Raw genomic sequence first — 17,026 nt, 5'->3', positions numbered from 1 at the left:
TGATCATTCATTTGATTATCAAACCAAGTACCATACATGATCATCCTTAACATTTTATAATCAATTTATCATTTTTCAGCTTTACTTCACCTCCAAGTTATCCCCATTTTCTAACTTCATCTGATTATCAGGTGTAATACTACTATTTATGACTAAAGAAATGAAAATAGAGGTTTGGAAGTTTGAAATAGGGTTTTAAAACTCAAAAATCATGTTTGCTGGAACAGGGGGCCACGCGTGTGAGTGGCTCATGCGTGCGCGTGGGAGTGTGAAACTGTAGCTCGCGCGCGCGTCCCTTTGTCATGCGTACGCATCGCTGAAATTCCATGCCACGCGTACGCGTGGACATATGTTCTTCAAAAAAGAAGGATCAACCAGAAAGCTGCATACCATGGAGTGTTCACCTGCAGAATTCACAGATTTTACACCAAAACTTCCAACGGGTATAACTCAATCATTTTAAATCATTTTTCTTTCGTTCTTTGAACAGCATAAACTTCATGGATCCAATTTTCATTTAAAACATGTTAAAATCAATTTGGGGTTCCGGAAGCCAAGTTATAACCCACCGAAGTTCGGCCCAAAACCAAAGTTTTGTAAACTTGCCAAAACCTCTTTTTCATTCAAACATTTCCTCATTATTCCAACACAACCTCCTACACTTATAAGCACCAAAATGCCCTTCTCCCTCAACACAACAACCACCATGAAAATCATTCTCCACTCCAACAATAAACATAAATATACAAGCCAAATCTTCCAACAATAATTATATATACATGCCAAATTTCACAATCAAACCATAGCTTACAAAACGCATAATTATGTCCTCAAGTCAATAATTAACAATTTAACAATCCTTCACCTAATCAGCACCATAGCAATCCATATGTAACAACAAGATACTAAACCACAATATACACATACGTTTCAACTTATCCTATGGTCATCTAGCCTAAATTTTCACAGAACATTATATATTAAACGCAAGAAACCTAAACCATACCTTGGTCAATTCCCATGTAATGATCAAGGCAATTTAATTAAAATCAACACAGCCCCAAAATCTCAATAAAATAGCTTTCTCCAAGTTCCAATATCCATAATTTCAAGCTCCAATTATTTATTCACAACCTAATACAAATTTATAACACATATATACCCACTCTAGTATCCAAAACATAAATTCAGTAATTCAAATTGAATTTGTGGTATCCTCACCTTACCCAAGCTTCACATAAGCAAGAGTAAACATTTTCTTCAAGCTAATTGGATCTTAAAACATCAAAGATTAAAGAAATTCAACATCTCCACTTAATTTTCCAAAAAATTGGGGAAGAAGAGGCTGGGGTGAAATAGCAGGTTACCTATGAAATTATTCCGATAAAAATGTAGAGCTCGACGCGGTGGTCACTGACAAACCCTAATTTGAGGGTTTATCTTGTGCTGATTTCAGGGGTTTTATCAATGATTCCACACACTTTCTATATGAAAATACAAGATTTTGCATTCCTCTCCTAGTTTCGCCTCATGAATGAAAACATGCTTATTTCGCACTAAAATAGATATATTTCTAATCCTCTCTTGATGCCATTCGATGCCGTGACTTGTGTGTTAAGTGGTTTCAGGATATAGAGTAGGAATGGACCGAAAGAGAGGAGGAAGACGGGTGCAAAGGAAGGAAGCATGAGGATTAAGCTTTGGAAATTTCCGCATGGGCGCATGCGCGCACCTTGCGCGCCCGCGCGGATAGGGCAACGTGGAGCCAAAGCCAAGAGCCGGCTTGAGAAGCGGCTAAGCCAGGATCTTCATGGGCGCGCACGCGTACATCACGCCTCCGCGCACATTACGAGACGTCTCAACGGCGCGTGTGCGTACCTTGCGCGTGCGCGCCGATTTGCGAATATGATTTTTTTAGGAAGTCACGTGACTTAGGCGTGGAGGCAGTTAAGGATCCCACTTTTGGGGAAACACCTTGGCGGGAAAAGCTTAAGAAGACCAAAGGAGCAAGGGTTAAGGACACTTAGTTAGTTCATTTTCTAGATCTAGATTTTTTGGGGAGAGAGGAGAGTTAGTTACACTTTGGGGAGAAGAAGAGGGAGATTCCAAGCTTCACTAGGGTTCATCCTCATCTAATTTCTGAATTTTCAATGACTTTTTGGTGAGATCCACTACAATTCTCACTCCACTTTGTTCATGTCATAGATTTTCTTCTCCAATTTCAAGTAGTAGATGCAATTGATCAATTCTCATAGATCTAGAATTCAACTTTGTAATTTTGGATTTCTTTGAGACTTGTTGTTAGATCTTTGTGTTGCAATACTTTCAATTCGACTTTTCATCTCATTTTACTATGACTTTCCTTCTTGCTCATCACATGTTTGATAAAATGACAACACTAGTTATGGAGTAGAATTTTCACACTTGGCATAGGGTTTGGTCCTTGGAAGAAGTTGAATAGTTGTATCAATAGTTGATTTGGAATTAGGGATTGCTAGTTGGCTTGGAGTGCACTAAAGCTAGATTGCCATAAGGTGAAGCTAGGACTTGTGACTCAAGTTGATTGCTTTCATTTGACCTCCCTCTATACCTAGGGGATAACTAAATGAAGCAAGGCCTAATTGTTGTCAACATTGAATGAACTATAAGGATAGAATTTCTAATGCCAACCCTAAGCCAAGTCTTTTGATAATTGATTGTTTGTTTCTCATTACTTGCTAAAACCTTCAAAGAATTCCAACAAGGCTTACTAAATCAATAAGATGCACACTTTGGCAATTCCAAGGGAGAACGACTCGGGAGACTAGTACTCTCGGATATAGATTGTAGATTTGTTTGATGAAGGATTTTGCGTCGGTTTAGACTATACTACGATTGATCATTTGATAATTTCTATACCGGCAAAAATCATTTGTCAGTCACGTGGCCACAAACAGTGTGGCGATCGGAGCTCGGACGGAGGAGTTACGGCGAATTAAGCATTGCCGTAAGGGTTTGGGAATTTTCTTCTTTCTCTTCTCCCCTGTGATTGTCTTCAGTGCATTGTGAAAGTGAGGAGAAAGAAGAGCCCGTGGCTTATTTAATTGCTAGGCCGGTTGGGCCCACGGGCCCGATTTAACCGGTTCGGCCCATTCAGTCCAATTTTGGACCGATTTATTCGAAATTAGTGTCAAAATTCTCATTTCGATGAGCTCTATCCTAATTTGATATAATATTCACATTTCTAATCTACTTTATTAAAAACTAATTTATTGACTAATTATTTATTAATCTAACGGGATTTACAAAACCCTAGCCGCCATTATCCCCCACCTTCACGAACACACACAGCAGCTGAACCCCCCTTTTGCCAACCAAAACACACACACCCATCAGAAAGAAGGAAAGAAAGAAGAGAAGAGGGGAAGGGGACTGCCGAGGAGAAGGAGAGGAAAAGAAGGGGAAGTTGTTCGCGCCGTGCCACTGCGCCAGTTCCTCGCCGCCGTGCTGCATCGCCGTCTATGGAGAGTCGGCGTCGCTGCCGATCCGCCACGAGCCGCCATCACAAGTCGGCGACGATGAGAGAGAGAGCCACGAGGAGGAGTGGATCGCGCCACCCAGTCGTCGTCGTCGTCCTTGCCGCGTCGCCGTCATCTTCCTCGCTGTGCCGCCTCAGCCATGGGTGAAGCAAAAGAAAGTGCGCGAAGAGAGAGAGACCAACAAGAGAGTGTGTCCGCGGGAAGGGAGAAGCCAGTTCTGCCACCGTCGCCGTGTCCAGCCACCGCCAGGGAGCCCCACACTGCCTCTGCCACTTGAAACCTTGCTGCCATCGCTGGGAAATACCGCGGTAAGGGTTTTTTTGTTGGTTTTCGTCCCTTTTGAGTTTCCGGAAGCTTTTCATCGCTGCATGTTTGTTACAGTCACCATCGCCGGAGTTCTAGTTGCATTTGTCGCTTGGAATGGCTGCCGGGGCTGCCGCCAAATCGGTTCAGCGATCGCCGCTGTTTCATTCTTATTAAAGTTAGTTTTTATATTTTGAAAATCCCTGCGTTAGTATTCTGTTATGTTTGGTTATGAACTCTGAAATTCTGGTAATGTAGGGTCATGTTCTGAGCTTTGCATGTCGCTTTTAAGTTGTTGTGAGTGCTGCGAATTGATCAGGGACTTAATCTACGGTTGCTGTTGGTTTCAGGTTGAGAGAAAAGGATTCATTGACGCGTTTTGGGTTAAGGTTTTGACTTGTCGAGGTAGGGCTTTTTATATAAACCGATCTATTTTAAATTGAAATTGTTATAAATAGATATGACTTACTAAATGTATTTCTGGTGATTATGTAAGTCTTATGCATTGTCTGATTTGTGTTAGATGAATATGGTCGTCTGTTGAATTGAAATAATAACTGATTTTGTTAAATGGAGGTTTCTGATTGTTTTGATTTAAAATAATCTTTAATATTTGAAAGTTTGAATTTGGTTTTATTGGAAACTGATTTGGTCTTGAACCCATTGGAAAGGGGTTGTGGAATGGTTTGGTTGGGACCCGAAAAGGCTGGCAAAGTCCAAGTTTTAGGGGAGGTGCTAGAGAATTTTCTATAAAATCTGAAATTTTGTTTGAAATGTTATTTAAAAAGTCTGAATTTGAGAAATCGTAATTTAGATTTATTAAGAAAATAGTATGTTCTGAATTTAATTTAATTGAGAAAAACATATGTCTTGAGTTCAATTTACTCAGAAAAAGAGTTTCTTTACAATTTTAAATCACTTAAGAAAAATATTGTCCTAAGGTCGATTTTATCTATAAAAAGAGTTTATGTTTTGAATTGGGCTTAAGGAATTTGTTCAGAGGAGCTTTAATGACTTTACAAGAAAAAGGACTTTGATGGAATGACGTCGTTTTGTGATATTTTTGGGAAAGGTTGAAAAAATTGGTTTCTAAGAATGAAATTGAGATTGGTTTTGGATTTTAAACTTGGTTTGAAATTACATGATTTGGTTTAGAAACTTCCTTTGAATAACTCAATTTAAGGAAACAATGATTTTTAAGAATCTTTACTGAATTTATGGAAATGAGGTCGGTTATTTTTTTCCTAAAGTCTTGAGACTCTGTTGAAGAATTTTATGACCAAATTCTAACTTAGAATGAATGATTTTAATTTGAGTTTTTAGAAGAGAATTTAAATGTGGCTTTATTTTGAAAGAAAATTGAATTGAGGAAAAGTGGTTCTTGAATATGTTTGTTATTGAAAGTAAATGGGCCAAAAATAATTTTTTTTTTAAATAAGACTTTAAGCCTGATTGATTATGGATATTATTGAAAATATGATGAGGATTTTCGGCCTGGCAAGGATGGTGGTATAGTCCCGCTTGCTCAGTGCGTAAACCGTTGTGTAGGGATGGTGGTTTTATCCCGCCTGCAGTGAGGATGGTGGTTTTATCCCGCTCACATATTGTTAAATTATTTGGCAAGGACGGTTGTTTAATCTCGCTTGCATGTTCCGGGCAAGGATCGTGGTTTAGTCCCGCTTGCTTGTGGAACCTACGGATAAGGATGGTGGTTTAATCCCGCTTATCCGAGTCGGGTCTGGCAACATAACCGACGCGTGAGCTCATGGCCAATAGGACAGGCATGCATCAAATGCATTTATATGACATTGTTTGGGTGTGCATATTGTAATTGGTTTGCCTATGTTAATAGTTATGTTTAATTGCTAATTGCTCTACTTGATATAACTGCTTAACTGTGTTTGAACCTTCTTACTTATGTTTGTGACTGAAAATTGGTTGGATTGTGATGAATTGATTGTTGATTGAGTTGCTTGGGCCTAGGGCTGTGGTTGATTATAAGATGGGCTGAAGGTTGCGTTTGGTTTGTGCTTTTGGTTTAGAAAAGTATGAAAAACTAAACTGGTTCAACATAGACTTAATGAACTTATGCTTGGAACAGTTTGGTCATTCATGCTGTCCAGGAAAAACTTTTAAAAAGGCTTTTAGATTTCTGAGAAATTAACAACTTTTCCTTTTAGAAAGGATTTCGGATTTTGAATATTAAATCTTTAGTTTTGAAAAGAAGCATAAGGCGGTTATTAATCACTGTACTTTAAAAACGGTTTTATTCTCGTATCTTATTATAGCAATTATGTAACCCTATAATGAGAACCCTTTCGAGGACGATGTTCTCACTCCCCTACAGGTTTTTCTCTTTTCAAGATATGAGCGACGGAGCTTCAGAAGAGTTATATAAATTTTTTGTTTATTCGACATTATTTTGTATTATCTTAGTTTTTATTTTTTTCCCTTTCCTTTATTTCTAGCAATTTTTGCAAGAGGGATAGGAGTTTTGATATGTGAAGTTTGTTTATTGGTATGATGTATATATATATGTATGTATGTATTATTTATAAGTATTGTAATATGTACTGTAACGTATAGATAGAAGTTTTGAATATTCGGTTTTAAGTTTTAAACAGACTCATATTTTAGTATTAAATATTTTAAAAGTCATTGTAATACCTGAACTATTAGAGTGGTGCAGGTGGAAGCGTGACATTTTGATAATTAGGGTGTTGCAAAAAATAGTTACAATTTGTTTTGTTTAGTATTTATTTATTATTACAATAATTAATATGTTAAACAAAATAAGTTTTGACTTTTTTTTTATTTTTCTAACATTATCGATATTTTCTCGTTCATAATAATCGTTCAAGATTATTTATAGTTTGAACATTAATAGGGATAAAACAAAATGATATTTTACTTTAGTTATTTTTAGAGTTTAATGAAAATTTATAGCTAAATATTAATAAAGTTACACAGTTTTCGTTTTTATATATACCAAAATCACTTTGTAAGTTGTAATCCTTAATCTTTGTTAATGAAAATAGAGTTAATAACAATTAAATAATAAAAAAAATTTCTCTTAAGAGTTTGATAATAATATTAAATTTATTATTAATTAAGAGATGGTACTAAAAAAATGATTAGATGAAAAAAGATAATAATAATAATAATTTAAAAATGTATAAAGATTATAATTTAAAGCTAAGAAAGAAAAGAATAATATGAAAATAGAATTTTAAATAAGATACCCTTCCTTTGTAAAAAAAATATGTTTTAATTTTTTATATATAAAAATATAAATAATTTTAGTCCTATACTGATTTGAATTTTGTTGGATAAGTTATTTGGTTTGGAACGGATTTTGAATCCTTCCTATCTTAAAGTTTTTAGACAATCTTACTTCAAAAATTATAAATCTCTCTAAAGATCTTGATAGTCCTAAATTTTGAAGATAACAAACTAGATTTATCAAGTTTACGCCTAAATCTTATCCTATTTAAAAAGGTAATGTATAGAATGAGAAATTGACTACTACGTAACTTACTATTTCTACTTTCTATACTACCCTAACTGAGAATCCGAATTTATAGCCTAATCTCTAGCAAGCAATAAAGATCATCAATCATCAAGCAACATTCTAACATATCAAATTCAAATATTCAAATAATATAAATCATATGCAAGGGCATAATTGGTTACATATCGCCATTCATATGCATTCACTTAAGAGCAATTAGACAAGTTGTTGAATTTAGTAGATATATAACAAGTTGATGATGACAAACATGTTGATTTGGATTGATAACCCAAGTGAGTTTGATGATGTTTGTTTGGTGTGCAGGCCCAAATTATTTTGTTGTAGTCCAATTCTATGAGACAAAATGATCCAAAACTACTAAATGAGAATGGAATCAAACCATGTCCAAAGCAAATCAATCCAAAGAAAAAACGATCTCTAAGTTTACTTCGGATGTTGGTTAGACAAGAGAGAAGAGTTTACTTTTTTATTCAAACACAAAAGAGGAAGAAAAGAAAAGCTAATCAATGAAGCTAATGTCAAATCAAGCTAAGCAAAAGCATGACAAGCAGAGTTCAAAGAAGTTAAAGGTAAATAGTTTTTTTAACATATAAGACAATTGCTTCACATTTTCTCCTCCTCTCTGATTAAAGAGATAGTAATAGTAACATAAATGATATAAATAAAAAGATCATGTAGTATCACATTTTTAAGGAATATAATGATAATAGGGCATATTAAATAATCGAATGGAGTTTATAAAAGTACATGTACTCTTAACTTAAATGGCTTGTAAGGTAGTAGTAGTAATTATAGAAATAGTATCAATCTAGGAAACGCAAGGATATGTAGGTATTCTCGATTAAGAAGCCTTAAACAATAATGGATTTACACATGGGAGAACTTGGATGATGAACATAATGTATGCGTGTAAAAGAAAGAAAGAAATGAATAATGCCATAAAACAAATAATCACAATAACATAACAAGAGCATCATACAACAACATAAATGGTAATGATAAAATAAACATAACTCATGCCAAACATATAAATTAACAAAACTATATATAATTCCTAACTTTTTTTTTTTTGATAATGTCTCATGTTCATTTGGCTATGTCTTAAAGTATAAGTAGGGTGTTTCTAGATGATCTATGTTTTGACATTAACACATGCACATTTTTACCAAACAATTACTGCGATAAGTCTTAAACAAAATATTTAGGAGCACAATAATTTTTACTATTAGATGATCACATATTTCTAATCTAATTTGATCACATAGAAAATATTTCATTATATGACAGTAATTATAACTAAATGATAATAAATTAATCTTGTAAGCATAGAATATAGTTGCATGGGATCAAATTGCTCTGATACAAAAAATGTAACACTCTAATATTTTTAAACTGGGTTTAAGCCTTATTTGGATTATATTGGTCATTGATATTCAAAATCTTGCGAAATTTTTAAAACAATATGAAATTTTTATATAAAATAATTTATATATGTAAAAATAGTGAATAACTAATTTCTATTAGAATGATTACTAGTTGAAAAATATAAGTGGATATGAAGGTACTAATATGAAAAACGGGCGTGCTAAACTATGAAGGCACAAACAATGGCAAGCTTTACTTATACCAAATAATCATAAAAAAGAAACATCATAGTCACAATTACAATCATTCAATAAAGATAAACAAGACATATAGAAAATCTTAATTCTCTTTATTTGTATAACTATGACTAAAACAATCGCTTATTCTTCATTCTTAATATGAATTTGGGTAAGCGCTTAACGTTTCATGTCTACATCCTTGATATCTCGCTCCTAATAGTGCACTTATCTTTTTTCCTCAACCGAGCAGTGTATTACTTTGTACTACATCATTCCTGAAGATGGTACGGAAAGAGGGGTGAAAAACAAAAATTTCTCAGCAGTTTATCTATATGGTATCATTGTATCCATCTCAACCACTCCGAGTTTTAAAATAAAAATAGTGATGATGAATTGTTGTTCAATTATTATTTTCAAAAGTTTTTGTTAGTCGAAGTGATTTGACTTTTAAATGCTTCTCATTTACTTATGTCATGACACATGTGACTCGTAACAAAATGTCTAAAATGTTAAAACATATAGAATGCAAATTCACAAACCTTGATTTAATGTTCTCGTAGGCCATAAAGCAAGGCAAAATAAATAAGAGAATAATAGTAATATTGACATAGATAAATAAAAAAGAAGGGATCTTTAAATAAAATAAGGATAATAAACATAATTGTATATAAATCAAATAGAAAGGATATTGGGATAAAAAAGGATCTTTGAGTGAAATAAGAAAAATAAATATAATCATAAATTAAACAGAAAGAATAAAGGAAGAACAATAATAATCACACTTTTCTTTGTACTTTTCATTACCTTCTCTCAGAGCTTTTATGGAAGGTATTGAGCCAAACCGGTATAAAAGATGGGAGTCCCCTTCCATTACCGAAGGTTCTTATCCCAAACATTTTGGCGATCACCTTCCCTTACCGAAGGATAATCTCGATCGATCACCTCCCCTTACCGAAGGATCATATCAATATCATGTCTTTGGAGGTCATCTTCCCTTACCAAAGGATCATTCTCTCAGTTCAATTTACAAACATGGTTATTTAGACATACACAAGAAGAGAGTTATGTCAACAAAGAGATATTATTATATAAAATTGATGGGAGTCTACTTTCCTTACTGAATGTTCTTATTCCACAAGTTTGCCGATCATCTTTCCTTACTGAAGTATCATCTCGATTCGATCACCTTTTCTTACTGAAGGATCATTTCAATTATCTTATCTTTGGGGTCACTTTTCTTTATCGAAGGATCATACCCTCAGTTCTTTAATGCACATAAGATGGTTATTATAATGCATAATGTGTATGAAATAAAGAGACGTTATATCATGACATACAATGTTAATAACATCTATATAGAAATAAAATATTTAAAATATGACATATAAAAAAATAGTATAAAATTTCTACCTCGAGTGAAGTTCCTATATGTATTCTGATGCAAATAGATGCAATTTGTTAGCGAAGAGAGATTTGTTCCATGGCTAGACTTTGTATATATTTTGATGTAGGTATAAATCCTTGACTGGATAGAAAGAAAATCTTCATATTCTGTAATTTGCATAATTCAAGAAGAATATCTTCTTGACAATATATGAGTGGACTTTGTGAATACTTTGGCAGAAGATTTAGAGTGAAAGTAAGGATTGGAAGTGAGAAGAGATAATGATTTTTATTATAATAGAAAAAGTATATGAATGACAATTTATAGAGATAACAGAAGGTGGAGAGGATAGGTTATCTAGAATATTTTGTATAGAAAAATTAGAATAGAATGAAAAAGGAAGGACTCAAATAGCTCTTAGGTATGTACAGATTGTGTTAGTAGAATTCAATTCGCGTTTAGGTGAAATCTTCAATCTGAATCGTCACTTTGCAAGTCCTATAAAATTTTCTACGTTTGGAATTTGGAAATAGCTATTAGACATAAATTTATAGATAATTGAGTTAGCTTTAAAACGAATCTCAAATGAAGTCAATTGAATAACCACAACTTGATATATTCTCAAAATACTGTTAGAATATCAAGCTGACTAGTTTTCTTATCTTTTCATGTAACTAAAGATCATTCAAATCCCATAAGTATGAAATTAATTATGACTATATCTTGAAAGATGGTTTATTATCGGTTAGGAATTCACTACAACTAGTGTTTTCATATATTTAAATTTTAAATTAGATATGTTAGTTTTTCAAATGCATTATTTTTTTTTACCAAAGATAGAAAGACTCGAACCTGCGACCTCTTAATTGAATATGAGGAGACTATGCCATTTGAACGATAACTCATTGGCTTTTTATTAAATGTATTATTTTCTAATTTTTTATTTTGAATTTAAATATTAAATTATTACCATTTTAATTAATTAATTAGTTATTGAATAATGAATCTGATTCAAAAAATTGGGATGTTACAAAATATATTTAATTAATAAAAAATATAATACTCTTTACTTAATAAGAATTGTTTAAGAATGAATAGTAAATTATATATAATTTTTTTATTAGTGTTATGCTAAAGATTTTTAAAATGATGGTGATTATATATATAATTTTTCTTATGTTAAAACCATGATAAAATTATCGAAAAATTGGATAGAAAATTGAGTAATTTTTTTAATTTAATTTTTAAACTATAGTATCAACAAATTATATTTAGTAAATTTTTTTTATTCAATTTCAACCTATTTTATAGTTGAAATTTGGTTAAGTGACAATATATAATATCTGTTAATACGCTGCATTTGAATTCAAACTCTGACAATAATCAAATAGTGGATAGAATACTTTAATATCTGTGTTAGTATATATATTATTTTATTTTTCCTTTTTTTTTTTCATTCTCTTCTCTTAACCATAGAACAAACACTATTATTGACATCAAAATTGTGAAAGATCAAGCTGGTGTCCTTAAAAAATATTCCTAATTATAGGATGGATAAAGATCTTAATCACAATTGGTTGGAATAAAAAATTTGAAAAAATTAGTACAATGATGCTTAAAAATGGTATATATAGTATTTAAAAAAAGGAATATCACTGAATGGCTATTTAAAATATATACAACAGACTTAGTCACACTTGGTTGGGTAAAGAAGGAAAAAAATATAAATACTATATTAATTTATTGTCATTAATTTATCCAATCCCGTTAGAAAATCAAGAGAGGTATAGCCAACAATAAGCCAACAAGCATATTTAAATTTTATTCTATATTAATTTATTGTCATTAATTAATAATTATTTAAATTTTATTTTTTAAAAATATAAAATTAATAATTATTAATTGCCTCTTTTTACTCTAATTTATTATTTATCTTTTACCATTTATTATGCAAATCCTAATTTCTATTTTTAAAAAAACGTCCAAACTTCAAAAAAAACCAAAACATAAGATAAAAATCATTCAAATTATGAGAAAAAACATACAAAACATAGGAAAAAGAATCATCTAAATCCTACGAAAAAAAACATACAAAATATAGAAAAAAATCATCTAAAACTAATAAAAAGAATCATTCGAAATTTAGGGAAAAAACATAAAAAAAACTAAATAACAGAATCATTCAAAAACCAAATAGGAGAGGAGGAGAAGAAAAGCCGCAGGGTGACCGGCGACGACATCTTAAACGGTGTTGCATGGAAGGTGGGAGACTTGTGGTGGCGCGTTGCGAAGAGGAAGCCATGGAGGCCGCACATCGCGAGTGGAGGAGTCGTCATGGATCGGAGTAGTTGATCGCGCGTCGCGAATGAAACCGGCAGTGGCTGCGTCGCAACGGATGGGGGTCGTGGCGGTGCAGATGCATCGGGACGGTGGGCGACGGCGTCGACGAAAGAAGGACGGCGACGAGATGCGTGGAAAAGGCCACGCAACACGATGAAAGACGCGATGGTGATCGATGGGCGGCGGAGTAAAAAATGTGTGGAGATGACAGAATTGTGGAGGGAGAGATTTGACTATTTTTAAATAAATGGAAAGAAATTAAGTTTTTTATGGATTGTTTTTATTATATATTATAAATGTAATTAGGATAAATGTAAAAAGAATCTTTTTTGAATTTTGAAATTTTGATTTTTAAATTTTTATTTATTTATAAAATTTAAATTATAATAGACTTATGTTGGTTTATAGAGGATTTGTTTCCTATATTTTTCCTAATCTATAAGGTAACACAAAAAATGGTATTATTGAATGTATATCCCTTTTTACCCATGACCAAGAAAAAAAAATTATTATTATTGGTCAATAATATTAATTGGTTAGATAAATTAAAAAAAAAAAACTATACTTTTATATTACTTCACTTGGATTATTGGTCAAGAATCATTGAATCTAGAATCATTGAATCTCTGATATTGGTCAAGGAATGATTATTAATGGTCAACAATAATTGAATGTGATTCAACCTTATCGTTTCCCCTAATGTGTATATAATATATAATGCAAGAAACTATTGTTTCAATGCAAACACATACATGGTGGAAAAAATGGATTTACTAAGTGGTCGCAAAGCAAATGAGATTTTTGAAGGGCAAGTTCATGTGTACAAACACATGTATGCTTACTTAGATTCTATGTGCCTTAAATGGTGCATTGATTTAGAAATACCAACCATAATCTACAACCATGGAAAACCCATCACCCTTCATGAATTGATCTCAATTTTACAAGTTCCACCATCCAAAATTAGTGGTGTGGAACGTCTTATGCGCCACCTAAGTCACAATGGATTCTTTGATATTGTAACAATCAATGATGATGATGATGAAAACAAAGAAGAAAAAGAAGCATATGCTCTCACAATTTCTTCTGAGCTTCTTGTTAAAGGCACTGAATATTGTTTAACTCCAATGGCTAAGTTTTTTCTTGATCCATCTGTGTCAAGTTCTTATAACTTACTAGGAAAATGGACTTTAGAAGAAAATCTTAGTTTATCTGAAATTTCCCTTGGAACAAATCATTGGGACTTTCTTAGCAAAAACCCTTCAATTTTGACTTCCTTTAATGAGTCAATGGCTAGTGACTCTCAAATGGTGAAGTTGGCATTCAAAGATCATAGTGCTGTCTTTGAAGGGTTGGAATCCATTGTAGATGTTGGTGGTGGAAATGGAACCATATCTAAGACTATTAGTGACATGTTTCCCAAATTGAAGTGCATAGTGTTTGACCTTCCACATGTTGTGGAGAATTTTTCAGGAACCAGCAGCAACAATTTGAGCTTTGTTGCTGGAGACATGTTCAATTTTATACCTGAGGCTGATGCTGTTCTACTTAAGGTATGTATAAGTAAATTACAGGTTAAAGTATTATTTTGGTTTCCTAAATATTAATTTAGTTTCTAATGTTTAAATATTTTATTTTTGTCTCAAAGAATTTAAATAGGTTCAATGTCATTTTATTATTAAATTTGACACTAAAAATTAAGAGAATGAGTGACGTGGACATTAATAACATTACTAGTTAAATCATATCTTTTTCCATGTGTTAGAAAAACATAACCAAAACTATCTTGTAATACTTCTTTTCCTCAATTTTTTTAGTACAAAACTCCAAATTATAACAATCAATCGTCAACGCTTCAAAAGCAATGAAAAAACCTTTATATTAATAATCGTTCGTGGATCTATTTTAATTACATACTGAAATCAAATGCTATATTGACTCTTCAATATGCAAATTATTTGTGTCAAATTTAATGCCGAAACAACGTTAAACCCACTTGAAAATTTTTTGGGATTGAAATAGGACATTAGAAAATTTTTATGACTAAAACAAAACGTTTAAAACTTTAAAGATTAAATTAAGATTCACTCCAAATATTAGAAATCTAAATAATACTTTCTCCTAAATTATATTATTTCATCAATCTATTATACTTGTTTTCATAGATGTTTCATTCTGTTTCAATTATTTTAAAATAAATGTTAATTTGGACAAAATTATACATTAAAGTCAATGTTCTTAGATTAGACAACAAATTGTTCATATATATATATATATATATATATTAAAGTAGTACTTATATGTTTCTAAATAGAATACTATATAAAATTAATTTTTAATTAATTAATATTAATTATTTTTTGTCATATTTTTTTAATTTTCTTTTTTTGAATTATTTAGAATTTAGAATTTAAAATTTAAAAAAATTGGCTAATATTAAAGAGGAAGAATTTAGGATTTATATTATTTGTTGGTAGAATTATTTATTGGCAAGAGACATTAAAGGTGAAGAAAATGGTATGATACAATTCCTAACCTTTTTGTTTTGTTTTTGATTTAGTGGATTCTACATGATTGGGATGATGAAGATTGTGTAAAGATATTGAAGAAATGCAAAGATGCAATTTCAAAGAATACTAAAGGAGGAAAAGCAATTATCATAGATTATGTGATAAATGAAAAACAAGATGAATTTGGACTTACTCAAATGAAGCTCAGAATGGATATTGCCATGACAAGTGTGAATGGAAAGGAGAGAAGTGAAGAGGAAATCAAGAAGCTTTTTTTGGAAGCAGGCTTTCAAGATTATAAAATATTTCCTTTAACCGGAATGTATTCTCTTATTGTGGTTTATCCATAAGAATAATTAACGTTGAGATGATCATTAATAAGTGTCACAAAACATAAAATGCTAAGAGAGTTAGATAAATAATATATCGAAAATGTTTGGTAAAAAAAAAAAATCAAAAATAGTCACAATTTGTTTTATTTAATATTTATTTATTATTATAATAATTAATATGTTAAATAAGATAAATTTTAATTTTTTTCTATTTTCCTAATATTACCGATATTTTCTCGTTGATAATAATCGTTCAAGGTTATTTATAGTTTGAACATTAATGGGGATAAAACTAAATGATATTTTACTTTAGTTATTTTTAGAGTTTAATGAAAATTTATAGCTAAATATTAATAAAGTTACACAGTTTTCGTTTTTATATATATACCAAAATCACTTTGTAAGTTGTAATCCTTAATCCATTTGTTAATGAAAATAGAGTTAATAACAATTAAATAATAAAAAAATTTCTCTTAAGAGTTTGATAATAATATTTAATTTATTATTAATTAGGAAATGGTACTAAAAAAATTATTAGATGAAAGATAATAATAATAATAATAATAATTAAAAAATGTATAAAGATTATAATTTAAAGAAAGAAAAGAATAATATGAAAATAGGATTTTAGATAAGATATCCTTCCTTTGTAAAAAAAATATATGTATTAATTTTTTATATATAAAAAATATAAATAATTTTAGTCCTATACTGATTTGAATTTTGTTGAATAAGTTATTTGGTTTGAGATTTTGAATTCTTCTTATCTTAAAAGTTTTTAGACAATCTTACTTCAAAAATTATAAATCTCTCTGATCTAAAGATCTTGATAGTCCTAAACTCTGAAGACAACAAATTAGACTTATCAAGTTTACGCCCAAATCTTATCCTACTTAAAAAAGTAATGTATAGAATGAAAAATTGATTATGCAACTTACTATTTCTACTTTTTATATTACCTTAACTGAGAATCCGAATTTATAGCATAATCTCTAGCAAGCAATAAAGGTCATCAATCATCAAGCAATATTCTAACATATCAAATTCAAATATTCAAATCATATAAATTACATGCAAGGGCATAAATGATTATATATCGCCATTCATATGCATTCATTTAAGAGTAATTAGACAAGTTATTGAATTTAGTAGATATATAACAAATTGATGATGACAAACATGTTGATTTAGGTTGATAACCCACTACTAGAACACTAGTTATTACAGATGGATATTTTCGACGGATTTTATCCCACGGAAATACAGACGGAATTTTAGAGGGATTTTTTTGTCGGAAAACAAAAAAAATGAATTAGCATAAATTACAGACGGAAAACAAAATCCGTCGATAATTCTGTCGGTAAAATTAATTTTTTTTATGAGAAATAGTTACAGACAGAAAATCTGTCTGTAATTAAATAGACAAAACGTTGTGTTTTATTAAATTATTACAGACGAAAAATCCGTCTGTAATTTAAAATTTTTCGTTGGAAATTTTTAATT

The 17,026-nt window shown here is 31.1% G+C and overlaps 1 protein-coding gene across 1 annotated transcript; it reads left to right on the top strand.

The window, feature by feature from the left end:
* Positions 1-13,445: 13,445 nt before the first annotated feature.
* LOC112740703 (isoflavone-7-O-methyltransferase 9-like) lies at positions 13,446-15,669 on the top strand. Its single transcript, XM_025789299.3, has 2 exons — positions 13,446-14,234; positions 15,242-15,669. The coding sequence occupies exons 1-2, from the start codon at positions 13,446-13,448 to the stop codon at positions 15,539-15,541; spliced, it is 1,089 nt and encodes a 362-aa protein (XP_025645084.1). The 3' UTR covers positions 15,542-15,669.
* The last annotated feature ends 1,357 nt before the right edge of the window (positions 15,670-17,026 follow it).

The sequence above is a fragment of the Arachis hypogaea genome, chromosome 14 (assembly GCF_003086295.3).
Source record: "Arachis hypogaea cultivar Tifrunner chromosome 14, arahy.Tifrunner.gnm2.J5K5, whole genome shotgun sequence".
Taxonomy (NCBI): Eukaryota; Viridiplantae; Streptophyta; class Magnoliopsida; order Fabales; family Fabaceae; genus Arachis; species Arachis hypogaea.
This window is presented reverse-complemented; position numbering and strand designations above follow the sequence as displayed.

Bases quoted from the DNA above. Each gene is read 5' to 3' on its own strand.
- LOC112740703 (XM_025789299.3), top strand. From the start codon at position 13,446: ATGGATTTACTAAGTGGTCGCAAAGCAAATGAGATTTTTGAAGGGCAA. The intron at 14,235-15,241 runs GTATGTATAAGT...TTTTTGATTTAG, and splicing joins CTGATGCTGTTCTACTTAAG to TGGATTCTACATGATTGGGA.